The sequence below is a fragment of the Narcine bancroftii genome, chromosome 1, assembly GCF_036971445.1.
Source record: "Narcine bancroftii isolate sNarBan1 chromosome 1, sNarBan1.hap1, whole genome shotgun sequence".
Taxonomy (NCBI): domain Eukaryota; kingdom Metazoa; phylum Chordata; class Chondrichthyes; order Torpediniformes; family Narcinidae; genus Narcine; species Narcine bancroftii.
Window position 1 is genome coordinate 19,048,141 of NC_091469.1, and position 21,661 is coordinate 19,069,801.

Below are 21,661 nucleotides of genomic sequence, written 5' to 3' on the forward strand. Positions count from 1 at the left end.
GGCGGGTGAGGGTGGAGGGGTAGATGGCGGGTGAGGGTGGAGGGGGTAGACTGGCAGCAGGAGTCAGGCAGGTGAGGGTGGGGAACTGGCAGCGGCAACGGGAGTTGGGTGGGCAAGGGTGGGAGGGAGAAACCGGCAGCAGGAATCAGGCGGGTGAGGGGGAGGGGATAGACCAGCAGTGGGAGTCGGGCAGGCGAGGATGGGAGGGAGAAACCGACAGCAGGAATCGGGCGGGCGAGGGTGGGGGGGGGAAGACCAGCAGCGGGAGTCGGGCGGGTGAGGGTGGGGGAGACTGGCAGCAGGAGTCGGGCAGGCGAGGGTGGGGGCGAGAGACCGGCAGCAGGAGTCAAGTCATGCCTGAGATGTTTGTCAGGCACGCCTTGAGGTGCCAGAAAGCCGTCCATTCCGTGGCCATCTAAACGTGCTAGCTGAACTCCTCTAGCCGCGCCTGCAGGCGCCTAATCTTCTATCAGAACACCTGAAAGTGGCTTCAGATTGAAGAGAAGAGGATGGATCAGTTTATTTATAAATGGAATTCTCAGCTATTATAGAGTTATAATTTACCAGTGTTGAAACATTTAATGGAATTATGGAGTAAGAAGAATTAAATTATAGGTACTGAAAGTAAAATTTTGACTAAAACTCCTTTGTTTCAAAATAAGCTTTGTCCTTTTACATTTAATAATCAACTTTTGAAACTGTGGGAACAGAAAGGAATTAGATTGGTAGAATATTGCTATGGAGCTGGATATTTTATTTTGTTTCAAAGAATGAAAGAGAAATATGAAATAATTTTGAATACTTTGTTTTCTTATTATTAAGTTAAAGCATAATTTTGGATAATTTTGGATGGATGTTACGGTTACCTCGATGATCTAAATTTGAAATCTTACTTACTGATTGTGGTAATAAAGGATTTATATCAGAGATGTATGCTTTATTGCAGACTAAAATGCTTAAGCCATATGTTTATAAATCTAAATTAAAATGGGAAAAAGATTTGTCCATATCTATTTTTCAGGATGATTGAATGATCTTATGTGAGGACAGTATGACTAAAATTGGAAATGTAAGATATAGATTGGTTTATTATAATTTTCTTCATCAGTTGTACTTGACCCCAGAGAAATCAAGGAAATATAAGTTTATTTCTTCTGATTTATGTTTTAGGTGCCATATACAAGTTGGTTCTTTTTTACATTCTACTTGGTCACGTGAGATGGTGAAACCTCTTTGGAATAGAATTAAGGAACTTTTAGAAGCTATATTCAAATTTAAAATTTCACTTGATCCTATGGTATTTTTTTTACTGGGTTATATTAAGAAATTGAGTTTGGAATGAAAATTAGATAAGTTTCAAAATGCATTTTTGAGATTGGCCTTAGCTGTGGCTAGAAAATATTTGGCAATTACTTGGAAAAACGAGACCGATTTGGAAATGAGATCTTGTATTTCATTGGAAAAAATATCATATAATTTATGTAATAATTATTCTTTTGTTAAAACCTGGAGCCTGTATATGAAATATATGAGGTTGAATTTGTAGTAATCTTTTTCCCACAAATTGATGGTGTTGCCCCAAACCATGGCATAATTGAAGGCTGTTATATTATTCAATCTCCTCTTCTATTCTATTCTCTTCTTTCTTTTGGGGTAGTTTAGAGGGGGGTTTGGAGGAGTGGATGGGTTAGGGTTGGGGGGGGGGGTTATATGGATAAAATATGATGCATTTATTCATATTTTTATTGTATGATTTATTATGATCAATAAATAAAATTTTCAAAAAAAAGATGCGCTTTGCAACTGAAGTCCGGGATTGATATGCATCGCCCTACCTCAATGACAATGGCTTATAAATTTAAACATACAACATGATAACAGGCCATTTTAACCCATGAGCCTGTGCCACCCAATTATCCTACAACCCCTGGTACGTTTTGAAGATACCAGGGGAGCCTCCAGGGAAAACCCAGGCAGACAAGGGGAGAACATACAAAAACTCCTTAGACACTGTGGGATTCAAACCCTGGTCCTGATTGCTGGTGCTGGAAGAGTGTTGCACTAACCGCTACACTAACTGTGTTGAATCTGAAGCACCAATTGACACACCATATACTTTGCATTTCAGTCATTGTGCAAGAAAAAAAAATCTTTCAATCAGATTTTTAAAGGTGTATTTTAACTCACAAGCTTAGTGGATGGGAATTAAAAGATGACAAAACTTGAAAAGTCTCAAACTTCAAAGTTCCAGCTTTGACAGAAATAGGAGGAAGGAATTTTGTGGATAGGTCATTTGAATATGACATTGAGCTTTGCACCTTAAACTTAACCAGCACTGTAGATTTAATGTTGACCAGCTAAAATTCCCAAATCTTGCGACATGCAGTCAAGAGAAGGTTTGTTGAAAACCTGTGTACCTTCACAGAACGAGTCATGAGACAATAGAAGCAGGAGTCTTTCAAGTCCTGACCAAAGGGTTCCATCTTACCATAAACCGATCATTGTCATCACTTTACATGGGCAAACTGGAGTACAGAATGAAACCCCACTGGTATCAGATCCTCACCATCCTCAATCAAGTCAGGATATGAGCCTCAGTCACAGGTGTACGTTCTTCACATGGGCCTGCAGTCTATTGTACAGCCCCCTACTGTAGAAGAAAATCCTGAAAAAAGACCACTTGTACTGCAGTCAAAAATCCCTGTCAGCCAGGTTCCAGCCTCAGGTTTCTTCTTCAAAACTCTGTCGCATATTTGGATAACTAATCCTATCGAGGCCGGGTCACATCTCTGCGCCCAATTTTGCTTTCTTTCAGAGTGTGCACCAAACGCAGAAAATTTCATGCACAGAACAGAACTTGCTCAATTTTTCATCCACTTCAGACAAAAGAAATAAGTTCTACAGCATTCAAGGGATCATCCGTGAACAAACATCATCTTAAAGGCTGTACTTGGGTGACTGCACTAAATGGCAAATCATATGTCAGCCCAATTCTTTATATTTTAAGCCACTAAAATTCATATCTTTTAATTTTGTTCTGCATTGTACTTTTGAAATCATCCTTTGTCGTGTAACTGATAAGCTATACATTAAATTAACCTTGAAATGACACGCCAGTATGAATAGAACTATTAAAAATGCATGGTTGAAATTTTAAATGAAAAATAGCGCGCTTTACTGTCTTCCCAAGAAAGCAAATACACTTACAGATAAAGCAAATAACACATTTACGAATGCAATGGAACAGCTTTATGAATTGCACGATAACATAGTTGAGATTTGGGGGCTTACTCCTCAAATGAACTCACCAGTAAGGTGTCTGCTCCACCAACAATACTAAGCCCAAGTCCAGTGCGTCCTTTGGAGATTTCAATGGTTGTTTCTTGTCCAGGGATAATTGAACAAGATGCCATGTCCAGTGCCGATGAAGTGGGTGTTGAAGATCTGCTTGAGTCTTTGAATGACAAGTTAAGATTTGCAAGTTAAAAGACAGGTTTAGAATGGGAACTCTTGCCTTTAGACCTAGACAATTGATGGCTACTGGGCAGAGGAAGGATATCAAAGATGCACAAATAGTTGGATAATAATCACAGTACAAATGATATTTGCAATTTACCCTTATTATTGCAATCCAGATCAGGTGAGGCAGCAATGCTATGCATGGAAGAAGGCTGAATGTTTTTAAAATCTACTGAAGTAGTGATTGCAGGTGGTGTCTGAGCCTGCTGAGAGTTTACATCATGTGAACTGACGGTCAGTTTAACTGTATTCTTTGATTGCTTCAGCAAACTTATAACCTAGAAAAAAAAATCCAGAAAAATAACAGCAAGTCAAATAGAACTAAATTAACTGTTCTATAATTTGTTGTTAAAACTCTTGAAATATAAATGGTTTGGATTTGAAATGTAAGGTAACTAAGATTATGCTGGATCGCCTCACTTGGCTGCCAATACTTCTTTGCAATCCCAATGGATGTTACTTGGAAATGGTTGATGAACTTGCCAAATTCTCAACCCACTGTCCCCTTAGCAGACTGCACTGCTTGCCCACCATCATTGGGTGGGATAGATCAGATAGTGCCTTTGTCAACCCTGTCTGCCAGCTCGTAATGCTATTCATTCTATTTTGTAACTAGAATAGATTCATAAATTGAAAATTTCACGGTTCAAATTCAATGAAACCAAAAGGATAATCCTTCTGAGATAGAAAAACATTTCCACATACAGGATGGTGTGCTAAAATAGAATTCCAAACATGTTTATGCTAAAAATAATTCAGTTTCACAGGAAAGATCATATTCAGCAAATGACACATTTATATTAATAAGATCATTGCAAAAGAATTTAGAAGATTAATCATCCTGAGAATATATGTTTATAAAGGATGAAAGAGGTAACATAAGACAGGCTATCCAGAACCATGGTTCATTTATACTCCATGGTCCACTCAGTTAATTTTTGCACATTCATTTAATGTGCTGTAGGCTCAAAATTGTGCTTGAACATAATTTTTGTCTTGATAATTAAGTCCCATCAGAATAGTAACTTGGAATGAATGGTTCCAACAGAAATGACTCTAGTTACAAAATATACAAAAGTGGCCATCATTATTGAATGATATAAATGTGTAAAAGTTGTGTGTGAGGAAACATGGACTCTCTGCCTGTCTGGAATGTGTGTATTGCGGGTAGTCATGTGTCCTCCCTGTCTGAAATTTATTCAGAAGTCACATCACCTGTCATCAAGGTTGGACTCCAGCCACCCATTAGTGCACACCTTACCATTGGCTAATTTAAATCACCCAGGGTCATTATTGGCTAGAAGCACAAATTATCAATGCACAGAACATTCTTTCTCTCTGCTTCATAGTTCAAGCCCCAGTCATCGCTCCATGCCAGGTCATTACTGTTGATATTGCTGGAAGTGTTGCGAGTAAGGTGTGCACTACACTGAAGAGGAGCTGTAGTCCTGCGATAGATCAATACTTGCAGAGAGCTACACCCACTTTGGTACAGGGAACCATGAGTGTGTAAGAGTCCCTGTTTGTAGTGTGTGAGCATGTCAAGTATAGGTTCACTACTATCAGGAGTCCAACCTAGGAATGAGGTGAATGTCTTAAGTGAAACAGTAATCAAGTACTGTTTAATATTCTCCCCATGTGTTAATTAAATTTACATGTCCAGACTCGTCTTTCTGTGAACCCTCTGAATGTGATACTTTTCCCAACACAACAATGTGTTACTTTATCTGACAAAAAAAATAATGTGTAGTCAATTTTCTGGCACTGTATTTTGACAAACCTTGTGAAACTTTCTTTAGTTATTTGGTCATATGCATTTTATGAAATGAATCCTCTCCCTTTACCTTGGGGTTGAGACAACTTGGTTGTCCACCATTTCTATTGGTTCTGAGGTGGCTGGTGAACCCTTTCTTGAATCAGCCATTCTCTGCCACTCTTGGTGCAGGAAGGATTTGATGGGGTAGATTGACAGGCAGGGAGGTGGTGTTCTTCTTTCACTATTTAGTTGGGTAATGAGTGGCTCCCCAAATGATCCCTCTGAGTGGTCTTGGTCCAGGGATTCTCACATATAAAAGACAAATCAAGCAAGTCCAATGGGCAGGGAAGATAAAGACAGTAAGGAAGCATGGGAGGCCTGGTAGGCACAAATGCAAGTACTTCAACACAAAGAAGTCAGGTGATCTTCGAATGTGGATCAATATTTGAAATTATATTCTTGCAATCATGAAAACATAATTGAGGGAAGGACAGGACTGGCATCTTAATATTCTGGGGGATGTAATTTTCAAACGTGACAGAGTCAGATGCGAAAGAGGCAAGGGTACAAGTCCACTTCTGATGAAGGAAAATGTAATGGTAGTACTTTGTCAAGATATCCTGGAACCATTGTCCAATGAGGCCATAAGGGTAAAACTTCAGATTAACGTGGGGGAGGGTGAAAGGCAAACATTATGTTAGTAATATACTATAGGCTTTACAATAACCAGTGGGAATTGATATATCACAAAGCTGCAGAAATTGTAAGAGCAATATGATTATAGCAGTGGGGTTTTTAACTTTCCAAATACTGACTTTGTCCAAGGGACTTAGAGCGGTGGAATTTGTTAAGTGCATCCAAGAATTTTTTAGGACAGTTTGTATCTAGTCTTACAGAGCTGGAGCAATACTCAACCTTATCTTTGGAAATGAAGTGGTGTAACAAAGGGATCAATGTTGAAAACTTTATAATATAAATGGACTGTGAATGCAAGATTAGTACATTTGCAGATAACACAAAAATCAATGTTGTGGATATCAAGGAAAGTTGTCTAAGACTACTGCAGAATATAGAGCAGATAGAAAGAAATCCTGACAAGTCTGAGGTGATGCATTTTGGGAAGACAATTAAAGGTATGACATTTCTAAAAATAGTCTGGTATTAAGGAACACTGTTGAACAATTGGAGTTTGGTGTTCAGGTCCATAGTTCCTTGAAGTGGCAACACTAGCAATGATGAAGGCACACCTTCATAGGTTAGGGCAGGGGTGTCAAACTCAAATTCACGGAGGGCCAAAATTAAAAACTTGGACTATGTCGAGGGCAGAACAACATCTGCATGTTTTCTCTTCTTTCAACATATGTAATATTAAACTTTTTCTTATTAAAATAAATGTTTAATAATAGTTTTGGATAAACTCTTTCCAGAAGCATTAACAAATGAGAAATAAAATATTCAATAAATAATATTTCTCTATAGAGGATTTGTCAAATGTTGCTAGTGTGCCGTCGAATAGTAAAATCTGAGGGCTATAGAGAATGTGGGAGAATAACATGATTCCTGAAACAATCAAATGGGTGACTGATTGTGGACATGAACTCTAGCAGGGTTATTTGCCATGCCCTTTTTTCATTGGTACAGATATCCTTTGATTTACACACTTTTCAAGTTTTATGCCTAATGAGCTTGTATCCAGGTGCAGGGCCATTTTTAACCAGGAATATATTTATCACTGTGACATGAAACTATTGGAAGATCATTTTATCCTGAGATTAAAGTTCATAATACTTACTCAGGCCTTTGTGCTGGAGGGTGGGGTTTGCGGGTGATCGGGTTGGACAACGACAGTGCGGGGGCATCGGCTCTCGCTGCAGGGCGGCATCTCGGCGGATTAGCGGACCCGTCACCGTGAGTCGCGGGTTGGCCTGCGGCAGGGAGGGGGAGTGGGCAACGGTCCTGGCGAGGTCAGGGCCGAGGCCTCCGGTTCCGGGCGCTGGGAAGCGGCCTTGGCTTCCCCTGACACCAGCCAGGCCGCGCTGCGGTGGGGGGGAGGGCGGGGGGACACGACATTGCGGGGGCATGTCGGCGGATCAGCGGCCCTGTCACCGTGAGTCGGTCGGCCTGCGGCAGGGAGGGGGAGTGGGCAACTGTCCTGGCGAGGTCAGACCTGAGGCCTCCGGTTCCGTGCGCTAGGAAGCGGCCTTGGCTTCCCCTGACACCGGCCAGGCCCCAAAACCAGAGTCCACGGTGAGACCCTGCAACGTAAACAGAGGAGGTGGGGGCGATTAGCGGGCTGACGCCAATGCATTCTGGGATTTATAGTATTAGCTGTGCATACGCTATACTTGCACGGCGGCCAGCGGGCCACCTCTAATACATTATTGAAATGCTCTTGCGGGCCAAATATAATTATATCGCGGCCAAATTTGGCCCGCGGGCCAGAGTTTGACATGTGTGGGTTAGGGGATAAAATATAAAACTTGAAACATTATTTTGCAACTTTACAAAAGAGGCAAGACCATACTTGTTTGTATAGTTCTGCTCACCAGTCTAAAAGGAAGTATATGGTTGTGCTAGGGAGAAGATAGAGGAAATTGACCAGAACAATTGGAGTCCTGGATTAGAGAACTTTAATTATAGGGAGAATGAATTCTCAGAGGTACAGATAGGGTACCTAGCCTAATCATTGATTCATGTTAGACAAAAGAATCTCAGGATTGTACGCAATACCATGTATGCACTCCGACAATAAATCTGAAATCTGAATGTCAAAAACAAAGGGGAACATGGTTAAGCTGAGGGAAAGGGATTTTAAAGGCAATTTAAGCTGAACATTTTCACATGGGTGCTGAGATATGACTCCTGTGATAATGCAAGGAAGGTGTACATTTTCCAGGGTTTTGTTGTAGAGCTTTATGGTCAATGGACAATATTGTGAAATGAGTTAAGTTTGGAAGGGGACACTTCATATATGGCCATTCTTTTGGACACTTCAGTGAATGAGTGATTGATGCTTTGTAACTTGTATGGTGGCATATTTAAATGTACTGCGATTCTAAGAGGTCGAGCTAACCTTGATTCTGGAGTGGAGTCAGAATTTTCCACATATATCTGGAAAAGACAATATAGTAGCTGATGCACTGTCTCTTTCTGCTCCACTCAAGGTTTTGTCTGTAGATCAAGGAATTGACTATATAGCTTTGGCCGCGGCCGAAGAACATCATCATGAGACTAATGAAATCACGAACCTACAATTGAAGGATGTCCAGTTTGGAATTCGTGGCAAACTACTCTTCTGTGATATATCAACAGGACACCTAAGCCCAGTAGTCCTGGCGTCATGGAAACGTCAAGTATTCAACTCTGTGCATGGTCTCTCACATCCATTGAATAGATCGACCGTTCGTGTGGTTTCCGGCAGGTTTGTGTTGGACAGTCTTAAAAAAATATTACGCGAATGGCGAGGTCCTGCAGTGCCTGCCGTAAACCAAAGGTTCAGCGGCATACTAAAGCACCACTGCAGTCCTTCCCAGCAGTTACTCATCAGTTTGCTCATGTCCACATGGTCATTGTTGGTCTGATTCCTGTTTCAAGAGGATACTGTTATATTTTTACAGTAATAGACAGGTTTACACAATAGCCCGAGGCCATGCCTATGGTAGATGCTACTGCAGACACTTGTGCTTGGGCGTTCCTCAGTGGCTGGGTGTCTTGTTTTGGTTTACTGGTGCATGTTACTTCGGATAGAGGACCCCAATTTACTTCCTCATTGTGGATGGCCTTGTCTCGCTTGCTCAGTGCATCATGCAAATGCCTATCATCCCCAGGCTAATGGAATGGTGGAAAGATTTCATTGACATCTCAAGTCAGCCTTGATGGCTTGGTTAGACAGCTTGAACTGAGCTGATGAGCTGTGCTGGGTATTACTGGGCATTAGAACAACTCCAAAAGAGGACCAAGCTTCATCTGCGGAGCTCGTGTATGGCACACTGTTGGTGGTTTCAGGGGAGTTTGTTCCCTACCATTCCAACTCCAGCGATGATCCTAGGGAACTGTTGACCAGGCTAAGGGAGACCATAGGAAAATTGACCCCTATACCACCATCTTCTCACAAAAAACACTCTTCCTTTGTGCCCGAAGACCTCAAAAACTGCAAATATGTCTTCATCCATAGGGGAACACTGGGTCAACTATGTGTTTTCTTCCTTATGCAAGAAAACCCTGAGCAATTGTTGTCTTTTTCAGACACCTTACAAAGGATCTTGAAGGATAATCAGACAAACTAGGTCGACCCATATTTTGACATTGGAGGGAAGCCACAGTCTTTCATTACTGACAGGCTTAAACCAGCTTATGTGGACAAGTTTTCCATACTGCAGCAGCTAACATTTTGTCGCCGATGTCAACCACCTAAAAGACAGACAAACCTTCTAGCAGTTCTGGAGGGGGGTGGGGGGTAGAAGGGGGAAATGTATAGCGATGCTATGGTGGCACTACAACTCCCAGAAGGCATCGAACCGGCTATGTGATGTCAGTGCATGTTGGGCATTTGATTCGGGCTTTTGAAGATTGTGCGGGTTTTTAAGAGTAAATTCTTTTGATAGCACTCTAAAAATGCCTTGCGTGTCGTGTCCACTGTGATTCCAGTGGCCACAGACCCCTGAAATGTGTCACTCTACAGTGATGAAGGTACAGAGAAAGAGATACACAACTTGTGAGGGGAACAAAGAAGCAGAGTTTCTATGACTTAACTAAAAGGAATATTACTGCAAAAGAGCAGTTTAGGAGCTCTAAGGATGATGTAAAGGTGTGGTGATCAAAGATATTTGCAAAATGTTGAAGCAGTGCCGAGAACCTGCCTGATGTCTAAACAATATCTTGAATTTGGCTGAGTGACCTGGAAATGGAGACTGAAATTGAAATCAACCCTTGCTATTAAATTCCACAAATCATACCTCTTGACTAACTAAATGAGTTTTTTTTTGCTGCTCTATTCAATCACTGACATGAGGCTGGGACAATTATTAACATCTGCTTTTCTTTAACCTCCTGTTGCATGTTAAAAAAATGCAATCAACTCTCCTTTATCATCAACAACCTAGTGGGAGTGTGCAATTTTGAAATAACAAATCAGGCAGGAATAGAAAAAGGCAACAATTGCTCAGGGCTTTCTTGCATAAGGAAGAAAACACATAATTGGTTATATGCTTTAGTCAACTCTGTTCTTTTTATTTTGAGTGCATTGTATTTTCAAATCAATATCAAATATTAATCCAATGATTCACACATGAACTAAATTTATAACTTTTAAGAATTTGGATACCATGATAAAATCAGCTATATTCAACATAAGGAAAATTAAAATTATGTCAAAATGGTGTTTATTAACTTAAGATGGACGATCATGATTGGTTTGGATTGTGAGTAAATTTCCTTACTAACTTATAGGAGGCCATTTCAGCGCATTCTCCTTGGAAATCCTCCAAATTCCCAACATTTTTCCCAGATTCCACCAGTCATTAAAATTTATACGCAAATCTTTAGCACACGGAGGAAACTAGATCACCCAGGGAAAACTCGCAGTCAAAGGAGAAGGTGCAAACTGCACAAAGGCAGAAGTGAAGGACAGGAATAAACCGAGGTCTCTGATTCTGTGAGGCAGAAACCACACTAGCTGTACTAATGTGCTACGCTCAAATATGTGTGGATACATTGTATTAAAAAGACCCATTTGTTAATGTTCGTGTTAGCATTTTTTTAAAGCAAATGTTATTTTGCTGAAAATTGAAGTGATGAGGTATAACTTTGAGAAATTGTCATTGATATGCTCAATATTTATTATTTCAAACATTGGTATGTTTAGTAGTTTATAGCTCTACAACTGAAAGAGAAGAAACTGCAATAGTCATTTTAAGACTGCACTGGTGCTAAACATTGAGGGATATCCAACTCTTCGAGTAGACAGACAGTTAAGAACTTAGAGAAGATGCCACCATTTGATCAACTACATGCACTGGGACTCAGATAGACATGGAAATGGAAGTAGTGGCTCCCTCAGAGATGAATATAATACAATTAAATTTGACATGAGATCAAAACTGTGAATCATAATGGTGATGCATTCCTTTAAAAGAACAAATTGAAGAGATTTTAAATTTGTTAGATGTAGAAGACCAGCATTTATTGCCTAATGGCCATGAAGAAAATGGTCGTGAGCCATCGAAATGAGAGTGTCATTTACACAAGTATAATGTACTGATGAAATGAATGTCTTACTTGCTGCAGCGATAGTCATGTCATTGTTTTAAATTGCTCTCATCTCTCTGGTGAAAGTACTTCTGTACAGAATTCTAATGTTTAGATCAAACAATGAAGGAATGGTGATAGAGTTCCAAAATTAGTCACTATTCAAGGGATTTGAAGATGGTAGATGCCACTCTTAGTGACAGGATGAATTTAGGAATTACTGACCAAGGACAGATTACTTTAGCAGATGGAACATACGTCTATCATGGTGCAAAAGTGATGGTGGAAGGCATATCTCAAATGGTCAATCCTTCAAGGAAATGGTTGAAAGCAAATAAAAAACATTTTTTTTTCCTGAAGCCTACAAGTTGAGTTTCAGCTACTTATTATTAACAATCTATTCAACAGAGGCTGCAAAATTAAAACCAAATTAACTTGTACCATATTTCTGAACAATAATACGACAAAATAGTATTAGGATAAAACAGTAGGAAAAAAATAATTATAGTGCAAGTACAATGCAGTATTTAATGTACCTTTTCTATAGGGTGACCTATAACAGGTTCATCATCCACTGCCAAGATTCGATCACCAACTTTAACCCTTCCATCCTGTAAAAACACAAATCTATTAATTAATGAAAAAAAATACATGCCTAGAAATTTGTTAGCTCAGTTCATCATTTTTGTGTGTTACATTAGGGCATTTTATCACACATACTGCTGGAATTTAATTCCTTGTTTTCTCTGGTACAATAGACATACACAGGACAGAGTTGTGATATCAATGTTTGGATAAGATTGCACTGCATGGATGAAGATCTAATGATTAAAGGCAGGCACAGTGAAGCAGGCATTGCTTGGAGGACTGAGGCCTTATTTGCATTTTGTGAAGGGCTCCACATCTGACTAGGGTGCAGCCAGGATGTTCACCCATCTATCTTCTTTGAGGGGTTTGTGGTAACGTTATCTTTCATCGTGATTGCTCCCACCTACCCACATTGTTGCTATTCTCAGGCTATGCAGTTATTTCCTCATCTTCTTCATTCCCCATCATCTGGTCAACCTACTCCCATGATGCTCCTCACAGTAATACCTCTCTGAAACCCTCATTTTCCCCACAATTATCCTCTAACATCTGCCAACTGCTGTTCTCAGTCTATGCAGTTATTTCCTCATCTTCTTCATTCCCCATCATCTGGTCAACCTACTCCCATGATGCTCCTCACAGTAATACCTCTCTGAAACCCTCATTTTCCCCACAATTATCCTCTAACATCTGCCAACTGCTGTTCTCAGTCTATGCAGTTATTTCCTCATCTTCTTCATTCCCCATCATCTGGTCAACCTACTCCCATGATGCTCCTCACAGTAATACCTCTCTGAAACCCTCATTTTCCCCACAATTATCCTCTAACATCTGCCAACTGCTGTTCTCAGTCTATGCAGTTATTTCCTCATCTTCTTCATTCCCCATCATCTGGTCAACCTACTCCCATGATGCTCCTCACAGTAATACCTCTCTGAAACCCTCATTTTCCCCACAATTATCCTCTAACATCTGCCAACTGCTGTTCTCAGTCTATGCAGTTATTTCCTCATCTTCTTCATTCCCCATCATCTGGTCAACCTACTCCCATGATGCTCCTCACAGTAATACCTCTCTGAAACCCTCATTTTCCCCACAATTATCCTCTAACATCTGCCAACTCTGAGTGCAACAATAGCTTGCATATCATAAACTTTTGTTAAATTTTGTGGTGTCAAGGCTCTATTGTTGTTCTCAATTCCTCTGATAGGAGTCACCCTTAATACAATAGCGAAAACCTACCGGGGACAAACATTACCTAAGTTGATGGAAGGAGAAGGAAAGAAAAGAATGGACTCAGTAGAATTTCTGGTGTTATTTTGTTGAATGACAACATTGTCTGACTGGCTTAATGCAACCTAGATTGTATACCTAAAATGGATGAGGGGGGGGGGGTGGGGGGAGAAAAAGTCACTGTATATGTGTGAAAAAGAAATAGTGTATATCATGGCTAATGTGATTTATGGTGTGAAAAATAAAAAATTAAAAAAAAAAATCAATGTCCCTATCAACCCCCAACTGAGGGCAATGCTACTTCAGAATTTTGCAATTAATAATGTAACTTCTACTTAAAATAGTTCAGTTCACAACTATATCTCTCAGTCTACTCAAGGAAATTAATGGATCAATTAATGAAATTATACATTTTTAATTGATACGAGCATCAAGCAGTTTTTACACCCAGGATATGAGTTAAGTTTGCATAAGCAGCGTGGCTATACCAGCAAATCAACTAATCATTAAAGTCATTATATTTTCAACTGAGTTACAAGGTGTTGGCTTCAAGGCCTTGAACTCAGTCTTGAGCACAAAGAAGGCTATAACAACTGTTACTTTATTGAAGAATCTAGAAATTTTCATGGAACTATTTCAAAGATGAACAAGGGAGGTTGGAAAATTTCAGCCTTCAATTGACATCACTGAAAGAATTTCAGTAATTTGCCACATTGCTGTCTGTGTAACCTGGGTTTCATGATCTCCATTTGGTGTAATGTGCTTTGAGGTGCACTGTTGAAGTGTTCTTTAAATTGATCCTGATACATCCTTCTTCCAACGTACCTTTGATGCTGTTCCATTTTCTGTTAGATTCTTGATAACCACTCCATCATTTGTACTCTCTTCACTAATTGCAATTCCTAGTCCACTTTGATCCTGCACAAGTCAAATAAAATACTTGGCATTCAAGTCATATATCTAGACAAAAATCCTTTCCTCCTAATTTTGAAGTAGAAATATTAAGGATGGTTATTATTTTCATGAAAAATCGGTACAGTCGGACTTATCACCCAATTTAGTAACCACTAATGAACAAAAAAATAACATTCTGGTATAATTTTCATCTGTCAGGAAAAATAAAGTTGAAACAATTTCTTGTCATTATTTAAAAAAAAATTAAATTAGACATACAACATTGTGTGTGCCCAAATACCCAAACTCCCATATGTTTTGGATGGTGGGAGGAAACCAGACCACCCAGAGGAAACCCATGGAATATGGGAAGAACATCCAAACTCATTACAGGCAGAGCTGGATTAAACCTGGGTCGCTGGGACTGTAATAATGTGCTAATATCTACATTAACCATGCCACCATCAGATTAATCTTTCTCAACAAGATTCAATTTATTATCATAGTAATAAAACAGTGTCATATTACATGAAATTTCTTTTTGCCTGCTGCAAGGCAGATTTGCCACTGACAGAAATTGCCTGAGTGCCTCTTACAGGTTGCCTTATAGAAAGAAGCAAAATAAAGACCCCCCCCCCCTCCCAGAATCACTGAGTGTCAAAAGATTTTCCTCCGCAGCCCCCACAGCCACAGAGTCCAGTTCAAACCATTGGCAATCCAAGCTCCAGATCCAAACCTCTAACACGGTCAGGATCCCTTCAACACTCTTGGCACCTCTTTGCATCCCGGTTCCGATACCTGGTATCCCTCCAACCAGTTCGAGCCAGTCTCCAGTGCGAGCCTCCCGAAAGCAGTCGTTTGCAGCCCACAGCTTCTGTGGGTTCTTCGCCTCAAGTCACCAGCAGCCCGCCGCATCTACTGGTCCCTCAGCAGCCGTGCCCCCTCACTGGTCCGCTGCAATGGTCACCATCCCTGCAGGTTGTCTCCTGCACTTCTCCTCAGATGGGGGTGGGAAGTGATCTTCCCATCCTCTGGTGCCCTGCTCCAGTCCTCTGCTTCTCCAGAGTCTGCAGCCCCTTGTGGCTGCTGCCGATTAATAGGTGTTGCCATCTTGGGTGCAGACCCACAGTCGCAGGATTTCAAATAAAACCATCGTTGGCTCCCTCAGCGGGCCGTTCAAAGGCTGTGCGGAGATGACAGCAGTTGACTGGAGAGCTGAACCCCACATGAACACTGCATCTCCACCTCCTCACTCCTAGCGGGTCTGCGCCAGTGACAGCGCTGCTGCTACAGCACTACAGCTGCACCACCATCTTTCATTGTCATCTAATTTCCATAATGTTTACTATTGAGGGATAATGGGCAAAGTCAAGGTGCAAATAGATTTGACACTGCTAGAAGGGAATAACAAGTTCTCACCCTTCCCAGACTGCCTTCTGTGATGCAAACCCAGTATTGTGACTAACACTCAATGAAGGATGGATAACAAATTCTGGCAGTGTCACAAAATAATTGCCTGTCATTTTAGTGGAAAAGAGATGAAATGGATATTACTGAACATTTCAAGATCAATCTTAAATGTTCTCTGTTAGGCTGAACAGGTAGGCTGGCAAAATGTTAACTAATCAGCCTTCCCGTGATGAAAACATACACCATGAGGCTTTGTGTCTTGTATTTGGTGACTTCCAGATTTAACCCAGATAGACAATATATCCTCAGCCATAGGAAGCCTTGCCTCATTAAAAAGGTGTCTTCTCACCAATCCTTGAGGGCTAGTAGGAGGAGAACTCCTTTGAAATCCTTATTTTTTTATTCCACTTCCTCCTGGTGCAGAACTTGCACTGAGGGAATTGTCAATCAGAGCAATCCCTTGCAAGATTAGAACATTCTCCCTTCCCCCATCACTTGGGCTCTCATTGTCCCAGCCTCAAGCTGCATATTTGTTCCTGCTCTGTAGATATTGCACCTGAAAGCAAGCCCAAGAACCAAGGTGGCATCCAGATGGAGAATTTGTGTGAAAAAGAAAAGCTCCTGGATGTCCAAACTTCTGATTAATACTCATCTTGCCCTTTGCAAAATTCGCTATGTCCAAGAATTTGCCATCCAGTTTAAACAAAATGCACCTTACATGCTTCAAATTAATGGTCTATTGTAATGAACTGCAAAATTATATAAAATCTGAAATGTTAACTTCTGCTGTAGCAGTTGGCTTAGCTGTAGTTTTTTGTTCAATTACATCAGGGTATTTAAAGAATTTCAAATACCATATATTTTGGCATATACGTCAACCTTCAGATAAGTCGGGTCCCCATTTTCAGCCTCATTTTCATGGTTTTATTATTTATCAGTTGCATAAGTCAACCCCCCAAAAATTGTCATGACTGAGCTGTTGGGTGTCAGCTGAAGTGGTTGTTATCATAGAGGCTTCAGCAAAACATCAAAAGTATAAAGCAAGTTTTAAGTTAAAAGTAATAGAAATGGCAAATATTGGAAATATGGATGAAACCCAATGAATTTTGACATGATAGGCAATAGAACAGTGGAATGTAAAGGTGTGAAAACTGTGCAAGCCAGAAGTGCAGGCCATAAAAGGACTAGGCTTATGGAGGTGTTATCATGCATGGCTGACAGGATGAAGTTAAATCTCATGGAAATCTTCAAATGCAAACAGGTGGCCAGGTGGTTTATACAGGAGCAGAGTTTGTTGGTCTGGGATATGTTTCGTAGCCACTTAACTGAGAACACTAAAAGTAGATTAGCATTAAATAATGCTTACATGATGGTTATTCCGGGTGGTTTGACGTCTCTAATGCAACCTCTAGATGTATGCTTGAACAAGCCATTCAAAGTCCATATGGATCAAAAATGGAATGTGTGCATTTTTTTGCTACAGCTAAGGCTATCATAATAAATCTTTTTTTGCGCTTCATCCAGTTTGAGGGCTAATTCTTTACTTCTTATATTACTTAGAAGAAAGATCTCTGGATTTTTTGGTATGTTGCTTTTTGTGATTTTATTTAATACTAGATTTAGATCTTCCCAAAACTTTTTCACTTTCTCACATGCCCAAATTGCATGTACTGTTGTTCCCATTTCTTTCTTAGAGTGAAAACATCTATCTGATAATGTTGGATCCCATTTATTTAACTTTTGGGTCATGATATATAGCCTGTGTAACCAATTATATTGTATCATGCATAACCTCGTGTTTATTATATTGTTCATAGTTCCAGAGCATAACTTTTCCCATATTTCATTTTTTAACTTTATGTTTAAATCTTTTTCCCACTTTTGTTTGGGTTTATAGCTTATTTCATCATTTTCCTTCTCTTATAGCTTGATGTACATGTTTGTATAATGTCAACTTGGAAATCAGAAGAGAGCCTGAGAGTGCAGCAATGATGCATAGAAGTGAATAAATGTATTCCATTGGAAAAAAAATAACATATAATTTAAAAAATAAAGTAACTTATTTGAACAAATTTGGGAACCGTACATGGAACACAACAGAGAGGGCTTGCCTCGGACCTCCACCCCCTAAAATGATAAAATGAGAAGAAGACAAAATGAACTGACCCAGTATGTAAAAGTAGATGACACAATTTTCTTGTTTATTTTCATTGCGTGATGACATTGTTTAATGGGTTTATTGTATTGTATATGTTGAACTTTTAATGGGTTTGGAGGAGGGTGGGAAGGGGGGAGGGAAGGTAGGGGGGGAAAAAGGGGAGAAAATGCCACTGTGTATATTTAAGAGGGAAATGTTTGTATATATTTTGATTGATATGGTTCATAGTGTAATTTTTTTTTAAATAAAAAAATAGTGGAATGTGTGGATGTCGAGTGCAGAAAAATTGTTTGCAAAAAGTGGGCCAATGTGTGCTGCATCGCTTGATGTGCTGTGTGACTCTGTGTTCAGAGCATGAGATAAAGTGAAAGTAGAGACTGTAATAAAACCATTTTAAAAAGTATGGTATCTTTTGTATGATTGATGGTATGGAAGATGATTTATTGTGAGATAATGATGACGAAACTGAAGCTGCCTCATCAGATACAGACTGGGATCCGTATGATGACTGTTTAAACAGTAAGACAATGGATGTGCTTGCCAAAATCTTTGCCTCAGCGGTGATAGTGATTTTGAAGGATTCTTTCTTTTTCATTATTTTTTATTAACATTGAAATTTCACATCTGAAAATACAGAGTACATATTGATATATGTTAAAATTCATAAAGATACATTACACTTAAATTATATCATTTCATCCAAGATACTGCATATTTTAATCAAACAGATTAATTATATTCTATTAATATTATTTTTTTTATTATATAAAATAAAATGAAAATCTAAACCCAAGAAAGAAGCTGTTTTGCCAAAAAAAAGACAGAATTCTTATCATGTGATAAATTACCTCATTAGTCAACATTTCTACCTCATAACAAACTAATTCAAAAAGGGTCCCCATAGTGTTTTAAAATTTAAATCGGAAATTGAGCTTCTAATCTTCTCTAAGTTTAAACATGACATGACATCACATAACCATTGAGCATGATGAGGTGGGGTAACATCCCTCCATCTGAGTAACACCGACTGTGTAGCCATAAGAGAAATAAAAGCTAATACATGTAGCTCAGATGTTGATAATGTTATGTCACTCTCCAACAATAGCAAATAAAGCCATTAATAGATTTGGTTTAAAATTAACTCTAAATAGTGCAGAAAAAGTGTGAAATACTTCTATGGCATGTCAAGAACATATAAATTAATGAAGTATCTCCATTGTTGTATTTATCACAATGAAGAGATATATCCACATAAAAACATGATAGTTTGACAATGCACATGTGAGGCCGATAGACTACTTTAAATTGTATGAGAGTGGCAGGCACATAAAGAAGAGGTGTTAACCAAATTGAAAATTACATTCCAAGTTTGTTCAGGAATTGAAAGATGTATGTCCTGTTCCCAGCTATTTTTAAAATTTTATCTGAGGGAACCTGTCTTATTCCCAACCATTATAGAAATAAGGTTATAACTTAAAAAGGATCTCGAAGGATTCTAAATGTTTTTTTTCAATAAAACATTTTGTTATGCTAGTTGCATGAAAAATTGTAGTCGTTTTTTTTTGTTCTTTCTAGGGTTGAATTATATGCCGAATCGACATTGAACGGTTTTATGAGTTGAATTTAAGGTCTCCAAAATGTAGCTGGCATACAAGTAAACCTCCCATTTTTGAGGGTTTCAAGACAAATTATACACCAAAATATACAGTCGTCTTGTTATTTTCATGTTTTTAGATTATTTCTCATGAAACATCTTGTACACTGAGAAGGATCCTTCTGTGAACAGGCTAACAGGTTATTTCAACTTCCATACAGCACTATTTACAGAGTACAGCATTACAAAGAAAAGGAGGATCTGTTAGCACCAAGCATTATTTTATTCATTTTTTGCACATCTAAAATTGTTTGTCCAGTTTTGCAAAGACAACGTAAATACCAAGAAACATACCTTAGTAAGTAGAACATCCTGAGTATTCTTAAATAAAGTTGGATTATTTCCAACTTGAAACAGAGATGTACCCGAATCTTTCTGGAAAATTAAATTAGAAATCATAATTTCTACTATTTATAACATATTCAAATATTACTATACGAGTTACAAAGAGTGTGCTCTCTGAACTTATCATTGAACAACTATAGCTGTAGACATTCAGAAAGTATTGTTTATTACATGCTTTATCATTCTATCATCTCCATGCCCAAAAAGCTCAGCCTTTTTCTCCAAGCACATGTATATTGTCACAGATAGGCAGAAACATGTTGTCTCTTTTTGGGTTCTCATGGGCCTTTCATTTCAGTTCTGGTAACCTTACATCTTCAAGTTAAATAAAGTCCTGTTATCAGCACTACTTAAACCAATTCTTTCTTAGTAATAGAATTTTATAGAATCAATGTGAATATTATTATAACCTCTTGACTTTCAATGAGATAAAGTCCAATCAACTTCATAAATATTTCTTGCAATGTCATAGCCGTGAAAGCCAAAGGTATGATTTAGCTATATATCATTATTTATGAAGAGTGATTGTGACACATTAATTAACATATATAATTTTTTTATATTTCATCTTGAAATTCATGTCAGACCTTTATCAAGTCGAACAGCAGGGATAAGCCAGTTAAGTAAAGGCCAATGAATTTAATTTTAATTTAGATATACATCACTGCAATAGGCCCTTCTGGCCCACGAGCCCATAACACCCAATTACATCCAACTGACTTTGAATCCCCGGTACATTGTGAATGATGGAAGGAAACCAGAACACCTGGAGGAAACCCACAGAGAGAACATACAGACGCCTGAAAGACAACAGTGGATTTGAATCCCAGTCATCGCCTCTGTAACAGGCTTGTGCTAACTGCTAATCTAATACAGTTATTTGGAAAAAAGTTGATGGAGCTGTGGATGGATTTAGGATAGTTTTAGGTTACAGAATTATTAATTAGCTGGAGTAATGGCAGATGAAATTTAATCCTGATAAGTGTGAGGTGAAGCACTTTGGGAGATCTAATAACAGTAGAACATACACATTGACTGACAGGACTGTAGGGAGCATTGAGGAACATAAGGACCTTGGTGTACAAGTCCACAGATCCCTAAAGGTGGACGCATAGAGAGATAAGTTGATAAAAAAGGGTTACAAGATGCTGACCTTCATTAGAGACCAAGTGCATAGAAGCTATAGTACAACTTTATGAAAATTTAAGTAGATCACAGCTCTGTATTTCAGCTCTCCACACAAAAGGAAGCGTGTGATCACAATGGAGAGTGCAAACTTTACCAAGATATTACTTGGGATAGAACTTTTCAGTTATGAGGAGAGACTAGAGAGGTTGGGTTTGTTTCCCTTCCAGCAGAGGAGGTACCTGATAGAGGTATACATTAAGAGAGCAAAGATGGAATGGATAATGAAGAACTTTACCCAATAATGTGTCCTGAGCATAAATTTACAGTGAGGAGGATCAGAGGAAATGTTTTTCACTCAATGGATGTTTGCAGGGTTGAAGATAACTTGCTTCCACTCCATTTCTGCAGTGTGGAAGATGCCTGTGCATGAATTCTTTTAACAAGGTGGTCATGCACTGCAACAACAACAGCTTCTTAGTGAGATCTTGCTCCAATAAAGTCCAACGCAACAGGAGCACACTGCCTAAGAGAGTGGCAGAAGGCCACACTCTCACAATGTTAAAATAGTATATGGATGAACACTTGAATCAAAACCCAGAGAAGGCTATGGACCAAATGCTGATAAATAGGATCAGTATAGATGTGTACTTAATAGTCAGCATGGACATAGAGGACTGAAATACCAAATTCTATGCTGTATGACCATGACAGAACTTTGTACTAATATTTT

The 21,661-nt window shown here is 39.1% G+C and overlaps 2 protein-coding genes across 11 annotated transcripts in view; one reads left to right on the forward strand and one right to left on the reverse strand.

Moving 5' to 3' along the window:
• Positions 1-17,609, forward strand: part of LOC138755386 (leucine rich adaptor protein 1-like) — a 322,011-nt gene extending 304,402 nt beyond the window's left edge. Inside the window, exon 4 of the mRNA XM_069921285.1 lies at positions 17,573-17,609. Within this exon, the coding sequence (XP_069777386.1) occupies positions 17,573-17,594 (22 nt within the window). The 3' untranslated portion in view covers positions 17,595-17,609. The remainder of the gene's footprint in view (positions 1-17,572) is intronic.
• LOC138755360 (multiple PDZ domain protein) overlaps positions 1-21,661 on the reverse strand; it is a 199,200-nt gene that overhangs the window by 32,643 nt on the left and 144,896 nt on the right. For all 10 annotated transcript variants that reach the window (XM_069921206.1, XM_069921259.1, XM_069921198.1 and 7 more), the window contains 5 exons: positions 19,753-19,833; positions 14,168-14,260; positions 12,058-12,132; positions 3,617-3,797; positions 3,309-3,454 (listed from right to left, as the gene is read on the reverse strand). In XM_069921206.1, coding sequence (XP_069777307.1) covers positions 3,309-3,454; positions 3,617-3,797; positions 12,058-12,132; positions 14,168-14,260; positions 19,753-19,833 — 576 coding nt within the window. The remainder of the gene's footprint in view (positions 1-3,308; positions 3,455-3,616; positions 3,798-12,057; positions 12,133-14,167; positions 14,261-19,752; positions 19,834-21,661) is intronic.